The sequence below is a fragment of the Stigmatopora argus genome, chromosome 1 (assembly GCF_051989625.1).
Source record: "Stigmatopora argus isolate UIUO_Sarg chromosome 1, RoL_Sarg_1.0, whole genome shotgun sequence".
NCBI lineage: Eukaryota > Metazoa > Chordata > Actinopteri > Syngnathiformes > Syngnathidae > Stigmatopora > Stigmatopora argus.
Genome location: NC_135387.1, coordinates 1673750 through 1695642, shown reverse-complemented (window position 1 = coordinate 1695642; position 21893 = coordinate 1673750). Strand labels below are relative to the sequence as shown.

General features: G+C 41.4%; 1 protein-coding gene across 8 annotated transcripts in view; it reads left to right on the top strand.

Annotated features, from left to right (window-relative positions):
• The window catches only part of nbeal1 (neurobeachin-like 1), a 160902-nt gene that overhangs the window by 57675 nt on the left and 81334 nt on the right, over positions 1-21893 (top strand). For all 8 annotated transcript variants that reach the window (XR_013304942.1, XM_077617428.1, XM_077616606.1 and 5 more), the window contains 5 exons: positions 3709-3867; positions 4003-4162; positions 4253-4341; positions 7437-8042; positions 11497-11669. Coding sequence is in view for 7 of the 8 variants with exons in the window: in XM_077617428.1 (XP_077473554.1) it covers positions 3709-3867; positions 4003-4162; positions 4253-4341; positions 7437-8042; positions 11497-11669 (1187 nt within the window). In the remaining variant the exon portion in view is untranslated. The remainder of the gene's footprint in view (positions 1-3708; positions 3868-4002; positions 4163-4252; positions 4342-7436; positions 8043-11496; positions 11670-21893) is intronic.

Below are 21893 nucleotides of genomic sequence, written 5' to 3'. Positions count from 1 at the left end.
CGAATCCTTGAGACCGACTCACCGAACCCCTTGGGTTCGATCGAACCCAGGTTAAGAACCACTGATCTAGTTCAAATCAAAATCAATCAAAAGCCATTATTGTCATTATACAATAGCTGCGTATAACAAAATTAGTGGTGTTACTCCACAAAGTGTGTGTTTCTCAGTAAAAACATAAATCAAAAGTAAAAACATAAATAAGTAATAGAAAACGTCACGTCCGGGCAAGGTACATTCTAAAATATTGCACAATCTAAGATATTGCACATTGTTATTGCACACCCCGAAGTTATTGCACAGAAGGGATTGTGTGTCGTGCTAATGCAAGTTCAGAGCCCTGATGGCTCTGGGAAATAAAACTGTCCCTAAGTGTATTTGTCCATGTTTTGTGAGACCTGTAGCGTCTGGCAGAGGGCAGCAGCTGGAACAGCTGGAACGGGTTGTGACCAGGGTGGTAAGGGTCCCTAACAATGCTGAGGTAGCGAGGGCTGGCAATGTCATCCAGTGAGGGAAGACAGCAGTCGATGATCTTCTGGGCGGTGTTGATCACTCTCTGCATGGCTTTTCTGTCTGCTGCCGTGCTTCCAGCGTACCACGCTGTATTACTCAGGATGCTCTCCTCAGTGGCTCTATAGAAGGTTACCAGAAGCTTATTGTCCAAGTTGTTCCCCCTGAGTACTCTCAGGAAATGGAGTCGCTTCTGTGCCTTCTTCACCACTGCTGTGGTGTTGGTATACCAGTAGAGCTTGTCCATGACTTGGACCCCCAGGAATTTGAAGAACTGGAGAGTGGTGAGTCGGTGTACAGTCGTATGTGTAAAGGGAATATAGAAGACGACTCAGTACACAACCTTGAGGGGAGCCAGTGCTCAGTGTAATTGAGGAAGAGAGGTGCGGACCAAGTCTAATAGTTTGTGGACGGTTAATTAAGACATTCTTAATCCAGCAGCAGATGGAAGAGGATAGTCCAAGGTGGGAGAGTTTGTCAGCCAGCATGTCCGATATTATAGTGTTGAAGGCTGAGTTATAGTCAATGAAAAGCATCCTCACATCGTTTCCTTGGTGCTCCAGGTGGCTCAGTGCTGTGTGTAGAGCTACGGCGATGGCGTCCTCAGTGGACCTGTTTGCTCTATCAGCAAACTGGTGAGGGTCAACTGAGGGAGAGATTGTGTCCCTGATGTGGCAGGCGACCAACTTTTCAAAGCACTTCATGATCACAGGCGTAAGTGCAACAGGCCTATAATCATTCAGGCTGTCAATGGTTGGCTTTTTAGGGACAGGGATAATGGTGGCAGATTTAAGGCAGGAGGGGATGATGGATTGTTGCAGGGAACAATTGATTTTTTTTGTTTGAAAAACCCAGTCAGCTGGTCAGCACAGGCTTTGAGCACCTTCCCAGGTACTCCATCAGGGCCAGCAGCCTTCCTGGTGTTCACAGTCCACAGTACTTGTCTCACTTCATGTTCATGAAGCTTCAGTGTACTGCTACAAGGTGGTGGATGTGTTGAGACTGAATCTGATTTGTCAGTCTCAAAGCGGGAAAAGAAACGGTTCAGTTCCTCTGCTAGTAAGGCATCTGTGTTAACATACACCTTATTATTGTCATTGCAATTGGTAATATGTCATATTCCCTGCCACGTCTTCTTTGGGTTATTTTCTGTGAAGTGCTCCTCAATTTTCCTTGTACATGCTGCCTTGGCCTTTTTAAGGCCTCTCTTCAGGTCTGCTCTGGCAGCGCTGTATTGTAACTTGTCCCCTGACTCGAAGGCGGTGTTACGGCGTTTAATGAGTGCCTGTGTCTCACTGGTCATCCAGGGTTTTTGGTTAGGAAAAACCCGGATGCTTTTATTAACTGTGACAGTGTCCGTACAGTTTTTTATATAGGAAAGTACAGTGTCCGTGTAGGCCTGGATGTTGTAGTGTTAAAAAAGTTCCCAAATGGTGGGGGAAAAACAGTCCTGCAGCTGAGGAAGGGCGTCCTCAGGCCATATTTTTATTCTCTTTATTTGTGTCCTTGTTACTATGAGGGGGTAAGGGACAGGCAGAGATGGTCAGATCCAGCAAGGTGAGGGAGGGGTGTGGCTCTATAAGCATGTTTGATGATAGAATAAACATGGTCTAGAGTTTTATCTCCTCTGGTGTGACACTTAACGTACTGGATAAACTTAGGCAGAACAGTCTTTAAACATGCTTGGTTGAAGTGTGTAAACTCAATCTTTTATTTGTTAAACAACCATTTTCCAAAGAGATTTTTTTAATAGGGCATCAATTGTCTTTTGATTCTAAACAAGCAGTTTGCTTGTAATAAAAATAAATGAAGTGTGTTATTGAAAAACTAAAAGATGTTCGTTAAACAGAAGGTAAACCCATCTTTTCTGTAAATTTGGTAACAATACGTCAATTGGCTTGGGAGCTATTGAACAAAATAGCGATTGTGTTATGGTCATATGAAACCAAAATATAACTTTTTGGTAGAAACTCAGGTTCTTGCGTTTGGAGGGGAAAGAATACTGAATTGCATCAGAAGAACACCATACCCTGTGAAGCATGGGGGTGGAAACATGCTTTGGGGCTGTTTTTCTGCAAAGGGACCAGGACGACTGATCTGTGTAAAAGAAGGAATGAATGGGGCCATGTATCGAGAGATTTTCAGTGAAAATCTCCTTCCATCAGCAAGGACATTGAAGATGAGACGTGGCTGGGTCTTTCAGCATGACAATGATCCCAAACACACAGCCAGTGCAACAAAGGAGTGGCTTCGTCAGAAGCATTTCAGGTCCTGGAGTGGCCTAGCCAGACTCCAGATCTCAACCCCATAGAAAATCTGTGGAGGGAGTTGAAAGTCCGTGTTGCCCAAAGGCAGCCCCAAAACATCACTGCTCTAGAGGAGATCTGCATGGATGAATGGGCCAAAATACCAGCAACAGTGTGTGAAAAGCTTGTGAAGAGTTACCGAAAACGTTTGGCCTCCGTTATTGCCAACAAAGGGTACATAACAAAGTAATGAGATGAACTTTTGATATTGACCAAATACTCATTTTCCACCATGATTTGCAAATAAATTCTTTAAAAATCAAACAATGTGATTTTCTGGGGGGGTTTCCCCACATTCTGTCTCTCATGGTTGAGGTTTACCCATGTTGACAATTACAGGCCTCTAATCTTTTCAAGTAGGATAACTTGCACAATTGGTGGTTGACTAAATACTTATTTACCCCACTGTATGATGCGGCTGCTAGGTAGTCCTTTTCAAGCTGGGCAGTGATATTCATGACAAGAGGGAGGGTTTCTTTTAATATGGTTAAATGAGAAACAGTTAGCGGAATCTACGACGACTTGAAAGTAAAGCAAGTAGCTGAGAGGGGAAACTTCCCCACTGTATTGAACAGAATAGGTGGTAATAACAATAATAAATTAATCTATAATCCTTATAAAACGTTATTTATGGGTGTGAGTGTGTTTGTGTGTGTGTGTACGCTAAGATTCTTTCTCTACGTTTGTCCAAACCGTGCAATATAGAGAGTTGAATTTTTTTAAGGTGGCCAGAAACGGCTGTCGGATCCTAATAGACGATTTAATTTCTTCACCTTTTCTAAGTGTGTAAACTCAATCTTTTATTTGTTAAACAACTAGTTTAGTAACGTTTGGAAATCCATCAAAGAATGCAAAGACAGTGTCATCAATGATTTTATTTTTTGTGTTATTAAAGATTTGTGGGCTATTAGAGATGTTACTCAGCCTCCTTCAAAGTGGTCCAGCCAGAGACCAACTCTTTCTGCTCCTCTTCGAGCCTGGAGCTGCTGACTCCTGCTACGCTCTTCTACTCAACAACAAATATTCTGACCAGCTTAGGGAATTGGTCTTCAAGGTGACTTCCAGCCAACTATCCCTGGGAATAACAAAATGACCTCCATCCACCCAGCAATATGCTGGATACATTTTTCTTATATGCTGTTGATATGCTTATGAAGCTCACTGAATTTTCATAATTTGTTCTGCCCAGCTGTTTGAGCGGATGCTGCAGTGCGACCGGATCTATGAAAAAAACAAGCAGCGATTGAGACTGAGGGAGGCAGGTTACAGCGGCCTTTCGCTGCTTTTCACCGATCTTCACATCACATCGACGCTCATCCGTTGTCTCCTCAACCAGGTCCTTCATACAGGTCAGCTTTATTTTCCACAATGGCAATAATTTGGGAACCGCCAGAAATGAACTATGGGATATTTAAATGTGTGCAATTTTAAAATAAAAGATAAAGTGGTGAACTACAAGGATCTGATGGCATTGGTTCAGCTCACTCATCGAAGCGGACCCAGTGTACGGCTTCTTGTCTGCAAGAGGGTGAGGAAGCACAAACTACCTAAGTTACTTGAAGCAACTCATTTGAGTTGCTTTGTATTTTTTATTGCCTTAGTTGAAACAAACCTAACCCTAGCTAAAATGGCTACTTCACTGGTATTCATTGGGGGATCAGAATGACATTTTTCTGGTATACTCTAGATATGTATATGCATCAATGCTTGGAGTCTGATTTATATTTTTATTTTTTATATATTGTGTCTCAAGGGTAATTACCGTATTTTCACACCTATAAAACCCACCGTGTAATAGGGCGCAGTCTCATTTGCGGGTATATTTTCTGTTTATTGTCAATGCATTGGGCGCTTTCTCCGATAGGGCGCTAGCATGACACTAGGCTAGCTTATGTTATGCTAGTCGCTAGCGTATGTTATGCTATCCGCTAGCGTATGTTATGCTAGCTGCTAGCGCATGTTAGGCTAGGCACTAGCGTGTTTTTTTAAAGACAGGACGAACAAAACTAAGTTTGACAATGCTTTATTGAGGTAAAAGGTACACTCTGATATAAAGATTTCAGTGTTTAACATTAGATTAGATTTTTTTTTCCAAGATGGCGCCGTTCACGCGGGAGCAGCTCTGTACACTCTTATGTTTTTCGTGTTTTACAGCCCTTCTATCTTTTTTTAAATTACATTTTAATATTTCTTAATACATCCCTTTTTACTTTACTTTGTACTTTATACTTTTTACTTTAACGTTTTTACAACTTTCCTTGTTCTGTTAGCCTGGCTTCTTTCGGCTACTTCTTTTTTTGGAACCATTCAGCCATGCCTACGCTGTCACACACACGGGACTAGCTGTTACAATACGCAACAGAAGGAGCAACACCTCGGTGCCGCCGGAGTTTCGGAGCTGGACAAAAGTGCCGGGAGGAGAGGCAACGCTTCTGACCAACCATTCCATCGTGGGATAAGATGGAAGAGCTGTCGGCGCTTACCAGCAACGGAGTCGAGGAGTTCTGCCCTGCTGCTCTTTTCTTCAGCTCCAGACTACTGAGGAACTGTGCGGATAAGGTTGGAAGAGTGACTCTGCATATTCTCTACCTCGGTCACAGTCTGCAGAAGTTCCCCATCTCGTGGAAGACTGCCTGTGTGTGGTTCCAGTTTTTGTCCAACTTTACGTCATTTTGAGTCTATCCGTTTTTGCTACCGACACTCGTAGCTCGTTTTTGTGTTTTTGCTGCTTTTCTGTCTTAATGATTTGGTGATTCTTAATGATCCCATTGACTTTGATTTGCTTTGTACTTTGTGCTTTTTGTTTTTGCTTTGTTGTTCTGCGACCTTTGATTGTACTGTCTAACTTATAACTATGCCTTTTCTTGCTACTGTCACAATGAAATTTCCCGAATACGGGATGAATAAAGTTATCCAATCCAATCCAACACATTGTAGACCTAGGTAAGAAACTGAAGCCACACACGAAGTCCACAAGGTGGGGACCTTCTGCAGACTGAGACTGAGGTTACCACACAGTCCCTCAGTAGTCTAGAGGTTTTAAAGATCATCTTCCTTGCCTAGATCCTCCTAAACTGTCCTATTACCTAATCAGCAGCAGCGGGGGAGACAACAGTTGGAACCTTCACGAGGTGTCTCCCAAGAGGCCGCCCGTCGCGGCCTGCGAATCCAACAAAACCACCCATAGCTGCCACCCAGGAACGTGGCGCCCTACGTTGTTCATCCAGTCGGAGATATTCGCACTGCCCCACACCTCCGGCTACCCCCTGGATGAACTAATCCGCGTTCCAGTGACAGCTCTAGCGCTGCTGAGGGTAATCCTCAGGCGCCTGGGCCTAACAACAACAACAATCAGCAGCAGCGGAGAGTACGGTGGGGGGCTTAAAAGCACACAAGCAGCCCAGCAAGCACCGGCAGCTCCTCCATTTGACCGGGAAGAGAACTCACGCTCCCATAACAATGATAGAATGCTCGGTCTGGAGCGTTGCCTCTTCTCCCGGCACTATCGTCCACTGCTTACAGCTGATCCTGCGTGCTTGACAGCGGCGGTACGGCTGAACGGCTCCAAAGACGTCTAGGACCAGCACAAAGAAACCTGGCCACGCGACAGGTGGGGCCGAGTCGAAAAGGCCGCAGAACAACAAAGCAAAAAGCACAAAGTACAAAGCAAAGCAAAGTATATGGGAAATCATGAAGAAATACCAAAATGCAATAAAAAAAGACAGAAAATCAGCAAAAATACAAAACGAGCAAGAGCGGACAGAGCTACCGCTACCGGCTGCCACTTGAGCGGTGCCATCTTGGTTGCAGTAGCAAAAACGGATGCAGACACAAGAAAAAGACATGCTAGGCTCCGCTGTCAGTCAGAGTTGTGTATTCCGGGAACTTGATTCCAGCTTTGGCGAAAGCTCGATCTGTGCTGGCCGACACTTGAGCCCAGTCACCCGCAGTCCATTGTAACCCGCGACATGCATCACTCCCAAGCCTTTGATTCTCCTCGCTGTTATATCGGCATCGACAATTCATTATATTTATAGCTCTCATATGCTGTTTCTTTGAGTAATGAGTGTTTTTGAGGGTTAAAAGCGCTGCAAGCACACAGAAATCAAATGCCTTGTCACTCCCCTGGGATGTTATGAATGGATTGACCGTAATGCGTGGAATGCGCGGGAAGGCTATTTTTAGGGTGAACGTCCACTGGGTTGATCGCAATAAGTAGCCGGCAAGAAATAAAACCAGCCACTCAAGGGGTTAGGGCCATACAAAAATTGAATTTAGTGCACAGACAAGACGTACCGACCGATTGGGCGCATAGACCATTTTAGAGAAAATTTTAGACTTTTAAGTGTGCCATATAGGTGTGAAAATACGGTAATTAATTGTGGAATGAGTAATCGCGTAATTGTAGCATATTTTCCAAAGCATGACCGTGTTTGATCACATCTTATTTGGCTGCTGGCCGGATGCAGTTCATTTGAACTCGTTTAACATCGCAAGACAGTTAGAACAATTGTATCAGGTGTTCTTAGCATCAGGAATTTAAGAGAAAAACACAAAGGACAAGTTAAAAATAGTAAACTTTTACCTCCATGTCAAGACTTAGTAATGTTTTGCTTTGTTTAGCTGTACCAGCTCATCCAGTCCCAACAAGATGCTGCTTACCTAATTTCAAAGCAACAGTGTTGGCAGGATACCCTGGCACGACTCTACCTGCGAGATGAAGGCTCACCGCCATCACGTAGTACCGACACTGTCAGCACCAGCAGTCTGAACTTGAACCAAACCATCGGAAGCGTTAATAACCGCCTAGAACTACCGCTAGACCATAGAACAAGGGAAGGTACTTCTGGCCTCTTGGACCACCTAGAGGATGACTGGATGGACAGAGGTGACTCTCGATCCGTAGACAGCATAGAGAACAGCGATGTCAACTCACTACTGGACACAGCGTTATCTTCCAATTCTCCTGGGCCACAAATCCAGGTCAAATCCTGGTTAGGAGGAAAATCCGGGGGCTTGACGCTTGACCTGTTACACCTACAATCTTATAAAGGCTTGGAGAGTGACAAGCAGACACCTGGAAGTATGCCTAGCACACCCTCTCCAATAGGGGCACCAAAGATTTTTTTAGGGACCTCTGGAAGTTTAGATCAGACCACCCCACTGACTGATGACAGCTTCTTCTTCAGTGACAACGTCTCACTGGGGGAGTCATTCAATAATAATGAGGTGAGATCAGATTTATTTCCCAGAACAAAAACGACGTTGACATAAAAACGGTCCAAAGCCTCTTTTTTACAACCTCTTCAACCTCCAAATTTTTTTATTTAAAAGGAAACAAGTTGTAATCATTTAAAAAAAAAACATCAAAAGTTCTGGAAGACTCACAAATAGAGACCTATTCTAAAGGACCAATACCTCCTTACATATTGGAACAGTTGGTATGCTCTGATTGCAAACGTAATGTTCTGCCGTATTCTTCTATGACGCCCTAAAAAACAACAAAATATTGTCAGATTGCAGATAAATACATTATCCTAACTGCATAAGGATGAATGGGAAAAGGTTTATATTTCTCCTGTTCTCAAAATTTGGCAAAGCTGCAATTGACTAACGGGACATACCAACTGTTCCAAAAATAAAGAATGACGAAAACCCTCTCTGCAAGAAGTAAACATTTCACAAAGTATAGTTTTGTAAACTTCAGGCAGAAGGAACAGGGCTTTGCATGTTATTTTATGCCAATTAATGAATGGGACAGCATCGCCTGTCTCTTTCACCATGACACCGCCTCATGTTCATCGGCTGCAGATACCAACTGTCAGGCAACCCTGTCAACCGTGTTATCTCCACAACATTGGGTGTAAGTTGACGTCTGTGGTTATTTAAAAATATTTAGGTACATTGATTCATTGTTATGTATTGATTTAATTCACCATTTTATATAGTAATAAAGAGTGGAATTTGCAGATTATTTTTGTAAAATTTTAATTTAAATAATAATAAATTACATTTTATTTTTTTAATTAAAAGAGGGGGGAATATTGGGGGAATATTTACAATAACTGTCAATATTTTCAAATTACTCTAGTGAGAAACAAATTATATGCACATGTTTTTCTTTCGCATGTCCCAGTTAAACCACTGCCAAGTCTCGAAGTAGAGGGCACACCTAGGGTGCCAGCTGTCAGTGTGAAAAAAATAAACATATACAGTTGTGGTCAAAAGTTTACATACACTTGTGAAGAACATAATGTCATGGCTCTCTTGAGTTTCCAGTTATTTCTACAACTCTGATTTTTCTCTGATAGAATGATTGAAACAGATACTTCTTTGTCACAAAAACATTCATGAAGTTTGGTTCTTTTATGACTTTATTATGGGTTAACAGAAAAAGTGATCAAATCTGCTGGGTCAAAAATATACATACAGCAACACGGATTAGCAATTTTGGTGACTTAGAAAGTTGTGTCAGTGAAATGAGCTTCATAGCATGGCCTCTTAACTTCTTGTGAGTGATTATGAGTGACTACAGCTGGTGACTTCTCTGAGGCCATTTAAATAGGGCTCATTGGATGCAAACGCCCACAAACGCTACAATGGGAAAGTCAAAGGAGCTCAGCATGGATCTGAAAAAGCGAATCTTTGACTTGAACAAGTCAGGAAAGTAACTTGGAGCCATTTCAAAGCAGCTGCAGGTCCCAAGAGCAACAGTGCAAACAATTGTTTGTAAGTATAAAGTGAAAGTGCATGGCACTGTTTTGTCACTGCCACAATCATGAAGAAAACGCAAGCTATCACCTCCTGCTGAGAGAAAATTGGCCAGGAGGGTGAAGATTCAACCGAGAATCACCAAAAAGCAGATCTGCCAAGAATTAGAAGCTGCTGGAACACGCGTCAGTGTCCACAGTCAGGCGTGTTTTGCATCTCCATGGACTGAGAGGCTGCCATGCAAGAAGGAAGCCCTTGCTCCAAAAGTGGCACCTTAAGGCTCGACTGAAGTTTGCTGCTGATCACATGGTCAAAGATAAGACCTTCTGGAAGAAAGTCCTGTGGTCAGACAAAACAAAAATCGAGCTGTTTGGCCACAATGCCCAGCAATATGTTTGGAGGAGAAAAGATGAGGCCGTTAACCCCAAGTACACCATGCCTACCGTCAAGCACGGTGGTGGTAGTATTATGCTGTGGGGCTGTTTTGCTGCCAATGGAACTGGTGCTTTACAGAGAGTAAATGGGATAATGAAGAAGGAGGATTACCTTCAATTTCTTCAAGATAACCTAAAGTCATCAGCCCGAAGATTGGGTCTTGGGCGCAGTTGGGTGTTCCAACAGGACAATGACCCCAAACACACATCAAAAGTGGTAATGGAATGGCTAAATCAGGCTAGAATTAAGGTTTTCCAATGGCCTTCCCAAAGTCCTGACTTAAACCCCATTGAGAATTTGTGGGCAATGCTGAAGAAACAAGTCCATGTCAGAAAGCCATCAAATTTAACTGAACTGCACCAATTCTGTCAAGATCACTCCGGTCAAAGATTCAACCAGAAGCTTGCCAGAAGCTGGTAGATGTCTACCAAAAGCGCCTAATTGAAGTGAAAATGGCCAAGGGACATGTTACCAAATATTAGCGCTGCTGTATGTATAGTTTTGACCCAGCAGATTTGATCACTTTTTTCTGTTCAGCCATAATGGCCATAAAAGAACCACACTTCATGAATGTTTTTTTGACAAAGAAGTATCTGTTCCAATCACTCTATCAGAGAAAAATCAGAGTTGTAGAAATAACTGGAAACTTGGGGTTAAAGGCCTCACCTTTTCTCCTCCAAACATAGGGTTTCCTTGCACGGCAGCCTCTCAGTCCATGGAGATGCAAAACACGCATGACTGTGGACACTGACACCTGTGTTCCAGCAGCTTCTAATTGTTGGCAGATCTGCTTTTTGGTTATTCTCGGTTAAATCCTCACCCTTCTGACAATTTTCTCTCAGCAGCAGGTGATAGCTTGCCTTTTCTTCATGATCGTGGCAGTGACAAAACAGTGCCATGCACTTTATACTTACAAACAATTGTTTGCACTGTTGCTATTGGGATCTGCAGCTGCTTTGAAATGGCTCCAAGTGACTTTCTTGACTTGTTCAAGTCAAGGATTCGCTTTTTCAGATCCATGCTGAGCTCCTTTGACTCTCTCTCCCATTGTAGCGTTTGTGGGAGTTTGGATCCAATGAGCTCTTTTTAAATGGTTTAAGAGAAGTCACCAGCTGTAGTCACTCATAATCACTCACAAGAAGTTAAGAGGCCATGTTATGAAGCTCATTTCACTGACACAACTTTCTTAGTCACCAAAATTGCTAATTCGTGTTGCTGTATGTATATTTTTGACCCAGCAGATTTGATCACTTTTTCTGTTAACCCATAATAAAGTCATAAAAGAACCAAACTTCATGAATGTTTTTGTGACAAAGAAGTATCTGTTCCAATCACTCTATCAGAGAAAAATCAGAGTCGTAGAAATAACTGGAAACTTAAGAGAGCCATGACATTATGTTCTTCACAAGTGTATGTAAACTTTTGACCACAACTGTAAGTTGGAGGCCTAGCGAAATTATAATGAAATTGTGATTTATGTCCGGAAACTGCAGTATTCCTGTAAGTGTACCTAATTGCAACTGTCATTTCTTCTTAGCGTGCTGAGGAATTGTGCAGCATGTTGCTGGAGATAGTTCTATGCGTGATGTGGCGTGGAGTTGAAGGTTCAGACGATTCAGCATGGCAAAAGCGTGGCCAGGTCTTTTCAGCTCTCACCAAACTTGGAACTGCCAACGAGTTGCTACTTCCTGTTGATCAAATCAAACTCAGGTATAGCCCTTACCAGAGTGGGGAGTGCATGTTTGATAAATGGCGGTGCATCAATCACAATTTTCTGGCCATTTACCATTTTTTTTTCCTCTAACCTGCCAGTCTTTAATTTTCACTGATGATGATGTTTTTCATAAACAACAGCATGCCCCTTTAACTCTATCAGTGCCATTAACGTCTAATCATGTGGCTTGTTGCTTTCCTCTGTTGTGAATTCAAATTAGTTGCTTACTAGTAGACGTCCCATGCATGCAACTGTATAATAAAAATAAAGAATGATGTTTTGGACCAAAGATGAAATCACACACCTGTTCACACATAACAGGCTTCTGTAGCCACTGGTAAGTGATTATTATTCATTCATTTTCTGAACCGCTTTATCCTCACAAGGCTCGCCGGGGGTGCTGGAGCCTATCCAAGCTAAGTTTCGGGCAGCCGATCACATGGCACGAGGAGACAGACAACGATGCACGCTCACATTCATACCTAGGGGCAATTTAGAGTGTCCAGCCAGCCTACCATGCAATATCTTTGGAATGTTGGGCGGAAACCAGGGTACCCGGAGGCAACCCATGTAGGCCTGGGGAGAACCGGCAAACATCACACAAGTGGACCGACCTGGATTTGAACCCAGGAACCTAAAACTGTGTGGCCAACGAGCTAACCACTCAGCTGCGTGGCCCCTGTGAGGTGATTAACTATGGGAAATATTGTTTGGTTCACAGTACGTCGACTAACAAAAGTTGGGGTTCAACATGGAGCAATAAGGACATGGAATGTCCTGTAGCTATTAGGGCAGATGCCATGGATTTGAAACGCTAGTAGCGAGATTAACCATACCAATATGAGCTGAGTGCTGTGCACTGGAGCTCAGTATTGTTGAGTTCCATATTTAACCCACCCCGACAGTTTTGTCCAATGATTGAACAATGTCTGCATTTGCATAGGTTTGTTGTCAAACGCTGGGTCGCTTGCAAAAATTTTGTCAAAATGGACTGCGCTAAACTAGTCCGCACAAAATATATTTTGGTCTGGCCCAACGGAAGCAAACTATGGACTTTGCCGGTTTGTCTCAATGTTAAGTCTTTTGTTTGTCTCCACGTTTGGTCTTTTTGTTCTTAACCCTCTGGAGTCAACGCATGTGTGAATGTGTCCTAGGCACGTCATTTTATTAAGCCTTATAACTTCATGATTACATGCCACACCCCTTGTTTTTACTTAAAGTCAATACATCAGGGAAAAGGAGATAATGCCACTTGAGTTTTCCTAGTTTTATTGCCCTCGCAAATGCTCAAATGCTGCATGATCATGTGTTTTTATCCATTTTCCTTTACTTCTTGTCCTTTTTCCCGTCGAAAAACAATGAAAAACTGCACATATCCCATGATTCCATTTTGTCGACAAACCAGAAATAATGATTTTTACACGTGAGGATGGGGGCTGTCACGGCCGGTGAGAGAGATGAGAAGCAATGAGTATTAGCAAGTTGTAGTGTGTGAGCATAGCAAATTTATTTGTAGTGCGCAGTAAAATGATCGGTAAAATTTGCCTTTTTACAACATTTGGGTGAAAAAGATGACCCAGTTGGGGCTTTTTTGGCACTGTTGTTCTACTCTATATAGAACAGGAGTGCTCACACTTTTACTCCAAGATCTACTAAGCCAACTCCCCCGGGTTCTGCCCTTTTTTCCGGGCCACCAACTAAGCTCTGCTGTTATGCATGTTGATATATCTATTCTACCACCATATTTATTCAGAATTATATTGATAATTCTTACAACTTATTTTGATGATTCATGTTGCACAAACATAAAAGTGCAATTAAGCTTTGTTTGAATACCTTTGCATTTGTACAGTAATACCTTGAGATATGGGCTTAATGCGTTCCGGGACCGAGCATGTATGTCAATTTACTCATCTCAAATCATTTTTTCCCATGTAAAGTAACTAAATATAAATTAATCCATTCCCACCCTCTGATAAAATCACCTAAAATAGGATACAGACGCTCCCCTACTTACGAACGAGTTAGGTTCTGAGCGATTGATCATAAGTTGAATTTGTTCGTAAGTTGATTCAGTGCTATATTTTGTATTATAATTTATGTTTAAGGCCTATATAAGTATATTGAAGTTTTATATAAGTGCATTTGTATGTTTAAGGCTTGTATAAGTAACCTGCATTGGTTTGTACTGAAAAAAACATTTAACGAACGATCGTCGAACGCTTCAAGTTGTATGCCCGTGCAACGCTCACCATTTTCTCACCCGCATCAAGCTTCTTTATTATTGCCACTTTCATTTCAAATGAAATTGCTTGCCTCTTCCTTGCACTACCACCCTCACTAGAAGCCTTTCGCTTTTCACCAACCATATTGAATAATGGATGCACGAGATATTTAATGATAAAAATGTTCTTTGCGCACTGGAGATACGTTCATGCACTTACGCACTGCAACAAACTGGGCAGAGGAAGGTGGATGCTGGGTGAGCTCTCACAGCGCCAGGCGTCGGTATTAGCGGCGGAAAGAAGCACTACAAGAAGTAGCCGAAAGAAGCCAGGCTCACAGAACAAAGAAAGTTGTAAAAACATTAAAGTAAAAAGTATAAAGTACAAAGTAAAGTCAAGAGGAATGTATTAAGAAATATTAAAATGTAATTTAAAAAAAGATAGAAGGGCTGTAAAACACGAAAAACATAAGAATATACAGAGCTACTGTCACTGGCTTCTGCGTGACGGCACCATCTTGGGAAAAAAAAACACAAAAAAACACAAAAAAGGAAAAAAATATATACATTTTTTTTTACAAAAAATACCTATGCGCAGACATGTTCGTATGTACCGTTGTTCGTAACTCGAATGTTCGTAAGTAGGGGAGCATCTGTATTACAATGGAAAAACATGTTTTTAATAGTTTCAATTGACCACTTACGGTCACAAAGTAACAAATACCTATCTATTTATTATGAGCTGCAATAAAGTGTGACATTATTATGTACATTACTGTATGGAGTTCTTTTCTTCGAGACAGATGATAGCGGCTCATGGCGGAGGAGAGAGACTTGACGGCAACACGTTCAGCTACACATTTGTGACACTATGTAACGTAACGTAAACTTTAAATTTAACTTAAATTACCTTATTTATGAAATCTAATCTATAACTGAGGCAAAGATGTATGTATTCTGCCGTGGCTTTCGAGTCAGAACTAGCTGCTTCCCCGTGCCTCACAACCGAGTGTTTTCTCAGTTTGTTTTTTAAAGTTATCGAACCAGCCACGACTCGCTTTGAAGTAGAGCGGGGCGATGAAACGATAACGATAATTTTCGTGAAATATTTTTTGTCAACAATAACAATAAAAACTTTAGATAAAAATTCGATAATTTTAAACTGCAAATACACCACCTGACCACAAAAGAGTACGGGGACGCTGGTGCGATATGAACGTGTTAGGTTTAAACACCAGACATTTGTATCACCAATCTGAAAAGGAGGAAATCACAGAGAATTTTAGTAAACTTTATTTAAAAATGAGAGGTTCAGGGACTGTCCCTCGTGACAGTCCTCCAAAAGCACTCTGAAGAAAATCTTCCCTCGCCAAGTCTCTTATTGTGTTTTGGGAGTGTCCAAGTTACAGGAAGTTTCAAGCTGATCACAGGAGAGATAGTTCTCTCCCAGTTACAAAAGGTTCTTTGATCATGACCATATGCCCCTTCGAGATAACATCTTTACAGTCACCCTCCTGATATCCTGCAACCCTCACACAATAGTTCAAACAGACAGGCGTCGGCCCCCCTGGGTAGTTCCTCTAAGGTGAAACTTTCCAGGGCCCAAGACACTCTCATTCTATTAACTAACATTTCAACAGTCATACCAGAATCAGGATAACTTATATAAAATAATTCCAACATAACCCTCCTGTTTATCCGGATTCTGCTATAAAATATCATCATCCATAACCTCTTCTTTTCAGATTTTCACATTACAGGATCACAAAAATAACAGAAAACGTTACACTCAAAAGTTAATGCCATAGTCTTTAGCATCTGGGAACATGTCAGGCAGTCCAATGAACTGCATTTCCTCCTCATCCCCAGATGCGTCGGCGTCGTCGTCATCCCGTGGTTCGCCTCCAGATGTCAATAAGGCATACATTTCGGATTTGACTAGTTCTATGGCATTTGTTATTAACCTTTGACATAACGTACGAATACAGGGAATGCAACAACAGCCACAAGTTGTGAGAATGGCAGCATAAACAGCGATTGACATTAAAACTGATACAACCAACTGTTTGTATCTGCCAAACATGCTACCAAATTCGCCCCACATTGAGGTGTCGATTCCAGAATGTTCTTTCATCTTGCTGTTGAGGGATCGAAGGCCCTCCAGGGCCTTGGTTAAACTCCCGTCAGCTGCTGTGTTGTTAGGGATGAACATGCAGCATTGGTCGCCAAAGATGGAGCACACGCCACCTTCCTTTGCCAGGAGCATGTCAACAGCAATTCTGTTCTGGAAGGCCATCAAGAGGTCACCGACAACTGTTCATGGATTGGCTGCAAACCCTTCCTCCGTCCTGTTCTGGAGTCGTGCAATTTGGTCAGCGAGCTTATACTCATCTGGTACGCCGCGGGGAACCCCGATGTTGTTGATGTAGATTGGGTCCCCGTCCAAGAGTGGACCGCTTGGCTCTGCCTTTCCCGCGATGAGGCAGGACGTTTCCTGCACTTGTTTTCCAACTCGAGGCTCTGTGGGCGGGGCGTTCAGATACGCCCAGGCTGTCACTGACAGTCCAGTCACTGTGATGTGGATGGCAACAGCTTTCACTGTGGCTTCTGTATAGAGGTGCAAAGTCTATGGGAGGTCAGGGTTAAGTGAGGGGTGCTCGTGGCTGGTGAGTAGACGTCAGATGAGTTTCTTCACGGACAAGGGTTTTGACACCGTCCGACTTAGTCCACTCAGAGTCACCTGTCTCGAACTCTTGACCTGAATCGACTTTGACTTTTCAGCGATCTTTGCTGCTGTGGAGGTTGGTGAGTTGGGCCACGAATGGGTCTTCCCATCGTGGAGAGAACCAGGACTTCATTTTTATGACTCGGATCAGGATCCAGTCACCTGGCTACACCACCTCCTGCAAGATAGACAAAAGATCACGGCAGCTTACATGTTCTTTGGATAAGTTTCTCTCCTTCCTTAGTCTCTCGTCATGGGTCATCTCCCCATAAAGGAAGTTGAAATGGTCTTCCAATAACTATCTCAAAAAGTGTTAATCTCAAGCTAGTTCTACCAGTTGTTTTGCCATGTTTTGCACTATGCTGTTTGAAAAATGAGCTCCATTGTCACTCCAGATGATTCTGGAGATCCCACGTTCTTTACAGATCAATAAAATAACAACTTAAACAGTTCCTACAAAAATTTTAAAATAGGTATTTATACCTGTTCACCATACCTCCCCCCTGTTGAGACATTTATATGGCTCAATTATGGAATACATTTTTGGTAGGCACGGTAGGCCTTTAGCTTTGTACAGTTCGTCTGCTGACTGTTCTTGAGATCGGCTCAGTTCTGTTGTTGTGTATGCTGCTGTGTTCTGTCGTTGTCTTTAACACGTGCTTAACATTCATCATTATGTTTGTGAAAATTTAAATACCTTATCAGTCAAAATTAAACATGCTAGCTGATATTCTATTTTGAACACTGCTTCCTTGTTAAGATCAAAACCCATATTTGTTTTTTCCTCTTTCCTACAATTACACAAATTAACTAATCATACTAAGAATAGGAAAAATACAAAAAGCAAACCAGGCTGCTTTCTCCTCAGGAAAACAGCTTTCCCGTTCTCTGTAACAGTTTAGATTCACATCAATTAATATTCAGAAACAAAATGCACACATTTATAATTCTAAATAGAATTGAACCCAGTAAAATGTAATCACCCCTTGTTTGTCAGGGTCAATATTTTTAGCATAATTGTATCCTTTAGAGCAATTAAAGCCCATTACTTTTAAAATGCATACTAATCAAGTCCCAATTCATCTAACAATGTGTATTGCGTTGCATATTAACCTCAGTGTTTTTTAATTCAAAATATCCCAATCTAGTAGTCTTATTATCAAATGTAACATTCCATTGTCTTCGGAGTTTGCCAATCATCTCCTATAAATCTTTCTTAATCAATATTTTTCAATAGTCAGGCATAAAATCAAATTCTAGTTACATTTCTATCCATTGTAGTTTCTCTTTTCTCTCTAATTGTTTACTTTAAAAATATGTAAGAAGATCTAGTCACAATTGTTTACTTTAACTATCTGTAAGAAGGTGTAGTCTCAATTGAAACGCTTTTTTTATATGGAGACAATAAAACCAATATAAAAAGTTCCTCATGGCTTACAGCATTGCTCCCCGAGCAATAATCTTTCCAATCAATATTGGAGTGCTTGCCATTTTATCTGATTACGTCAAAAAGTTTATCTTACCTGTCTCCTCACGTTTCAACTGAGAGAACCTTCTTACAGAGCACAAAATGGATCCGCTATTTTCATGTCTGCTGGTTTGGTCAGGAACATTTGCACTCTCATCCCGGGTTGCTCATCATGTTTCCTGTTGAGAAACGCAATCTCCCTCTGCCAACCCAAAATGAATGCGTTTCCTTAAAGTTTTTTCTTTTATGCAGACATATGTTTAGCCTCATCCTCCAGTTCCAATCGTGTAGTTAATAATGGCGTTTGGTACATTCCACTAAATTAGATTTCCATTTTTTTTTTCTTTTCGGAACGAAATATGGAAACTTTTGTCAATTCAGTCAATTATTCTGTTAACACAATTTGGATGCCATTATCACAATAAATCAATAGTACTTTGGAATTTGGTATCAAGCACTGTCTTTTCAGTGCTCCTAAATTTTGCATAGCAGATTTGTTTCTCCACTTCAAATTTCACGTTTGGAGTACTGCTGCTTTTACCATTAAAATTTCATTTGACTAAACAATTTTCCATAATTTTCATCAAAAATTGATTTCAAATTTCTAAATCATTTTCCACCTTGATATCTGATTGATTATATCTTGATGGTCGGCCAATTAGAAACACAAAAAGACAAACAAAACAACCATTCATTTACACTCAGTGGTCTGCAATTTTTTATCACTGGTTAAGAGCCATCCCCAGTCTGGGGCTTCTTGGCAGCTAACCACCTTTTTGCTGTGCTATCAGCCTAATCATTCTCAAAAGAAATAGGTTAATGTTGTTTGGTTGACATCAACTGTTTGATGCTAATGCAATTAATATTCTAATAGTCATTAATATGAACCACGCTAAAGCATATTCCACCTGTTTCGGGCAAAACAAGGAATGTCTTTCTGTGCACCGAAAAACATTTCATGCCTCTTCCGTCCTAGGGAAATCATGCCTATCCTAAATTTATTATTTTATCTAAATTTACCTAATAATTTGGATAAATGCCATTTCTGCATTGTTTTCATGTTTGATATCATTAATAATTTGGATGATTCTTAATACTTAAGTCTAAATCGCAAATCACTCTCATATTTCTAAAACCCAATAGTTAAAGCTCTGGCTGAATTCCTATCCGCTCTAAGAAGGCGGTTTTATTTAAAATAAGAGCCATTTTCTGTGCTCACTATTACCTCAATTACAATTTAGGGAAAATAACCTTTCACTAGGCATTTCCTAATATAAATTTTAGTGTTTAATAAAAGACCCATAATTTTTCACTAATATATCATAACACTATCAACTATCTCTCTCTCTCTTGTGGTAGTCTTTCCTGCCCTTTGTTTTTGGTGTGAAGGGAGCAGTAAGCTGTATGGGCGCTCCCCACCCCCCCCCTCTCCTTTTGTTTGCAAAGAGTGTGCTTAGCTTGAGGGGGTCCGCATCTGTGAAGGGGGGGCTTCACCACCTTTTTTATCTATCTATCCCCTTACTTTTGTTAACCATTTGTTTTGCTACCTCCTGTTCTAGTCGTGCGCTATCATGTCGTCGCTGTGCGCGGGGAGGGTTGCCCCCGCATTCCCTGGCTATGTGGCCCTCTTTGCCGCACGACCAGCAGGCCCCCTTTCCCCCCCCTCGTCGTCGTGCTCCCCGCTTGCGTGTGGAGCCTCGCACGAGGAGAGCTGAACAGGGACCACTGTTTTTTAACAGGCCTAATATATATATATATATTCTTATCTTATTTATCCGCCTAAGTATATTTCTTAGTCGTTTCTAGTCTTATATTGCGCTACAATCGAGATTTATGAACGCGTCACAGCGTACTTATATCTTATTTATCTATTCATATGAAGATTACTTGCATGCGTTTATAGTTTTATTCTATTTTTTTTTCTTTATCGAGCTCTTTCAGTATCTTGGCACTGTATAACAATATCTTTCTCACTTTTACACACTTTCATTCCTTTTTAGTTCGCTTCTTTTCTCTTTACTTCGCTTCTTTATTTCTCTTTAACCAGGACTCTATCCTTTTTTTCACTTTTCATTCAATACACCCAGAACTCCACTATCCGTCACAGATTTTTCCTATTCAATACATCCTGGACTTCGCTTTCCTTTACAGAATTTAATTAGTCTGCTAAAACTAAGGGTGTCTGTCCGCCTGCGAAAGTTTGTTGTTTGAATTTGACCTCTGTACGCATGTGGAATTTTGTTGTTTGAATTTTTTACCTGATAGGGCCTAGGATTGTCAGGGTTTTCATTTCTTTTTAATCAGGACTCCGCTATCCTTTACAGAGTTTAATTAGTCTTTCTCAACTAAGGGGGTCTGTTACGCCAACGGATTTAGTTTTACAGAGTTTAATTAGTCTTTTTCAACTAAGGGGGTCTGTTACGCCATGGATTTAGTTTTACAGAGTTTAATTAGTCTTTTTCAACTAAGGGGGTCTGTTACGCCATGGATTTCATCATTCATTCCTTTTTTCTCATTCATTCCTTTTTTAAATAAAATTTACTCACGATTCTCTGCGTCCTCGGTATCCCTTCAACCTTTGGACCCCAGCCCGTAAGGAAGAAACAGTCCTGGAAAAGGATCTTTATGCTGTGGCCACAGACTTTTCTGGATCTTGCTCACCCGCTGGGATCCTTAGGTATCTTGGAATCCGGCTCGAAGGACCAATTAAATGTTAGGTTTAAACACCAGACATTTGTATCACCAATCTGAAAAGGAGGAAATCACAGAGAATTTTAGTAAACTTTATTTAAAAATGAGAGGTTCAAGGACTGTCCCTCGTGACAGTCCTCCAAAAGCACTCTGAAGAAAATCTTCCCTCGCCAAGTCTCTTATTGTGTTTTGGGAGTGTCCAAGTTACAGGAAGTTTCAAGCTGATCACAGGAGAGATAGTTCTCTCCCAGTTACAAAAGGTTCTTTGATCATGACCATATGCCCCTTCGAGATAACATCTTTACAGTCACCCTCCTGATATCCTGCAACCCTCACACAATAGTTCAAACAGACAGGCGTCGGCCCCCCTGGGTAGTTCCTCTAAGGTGAAACTTTCCAGGGCCCAAGACACTCTCATTCTATTAACTAACATTTCAACAGTCATACCAGAATCAGGATAACTTATATAAAATAATTCCAACAGAACGCTAGTTCTAGACCAACGCTCAGGAGAAGAAGAGGATGATAAGGAAATGTGTTTTTAGTTTGGTTAGAAATAAAGGCCAACATGGGACGCAAAAGGACAATAACAGATAATAACAGAGCCTATCCACTAAAAGTTCCAAGTGAATTCTCCTTGGCGTTTTCTTTTTTTTTTTTTATAAAATGCCTCACCTGAGCACAAAGAACAGACTTATTGAACATAACCTTAACCTACTGTCCTCGTTTCTTACTTGATATCAAGGTGTTTCCCTATTTCATGTAAGTGTTCAGAAAACGTTGCAAAAATCTTGTTATGTGGGTTGAAATGGGTTAAGTTCATCCAACTTTTTTGATGTTATTTTTTTTTTAAATAGCCATATGTGAGGTGAATTTAAGATCACAGTGCGTCAGGATGCAAAGCACAAAATCTACTTTGCGGAATAACAGTGCGAGGCCCACTGCTCTTCAGTCTTTACATAAATGATAGGCCAAGCTGCTGTCCTTCAACTGTCACCTGCCAAATGTATGCCGATGATGCCGTATTATATGTCCACGCGAAAGACAAAAAACATGCTACACAGGAACTCACAGATGCAATGACGAGCGTCAATAACTGGCTTGAAAAATCT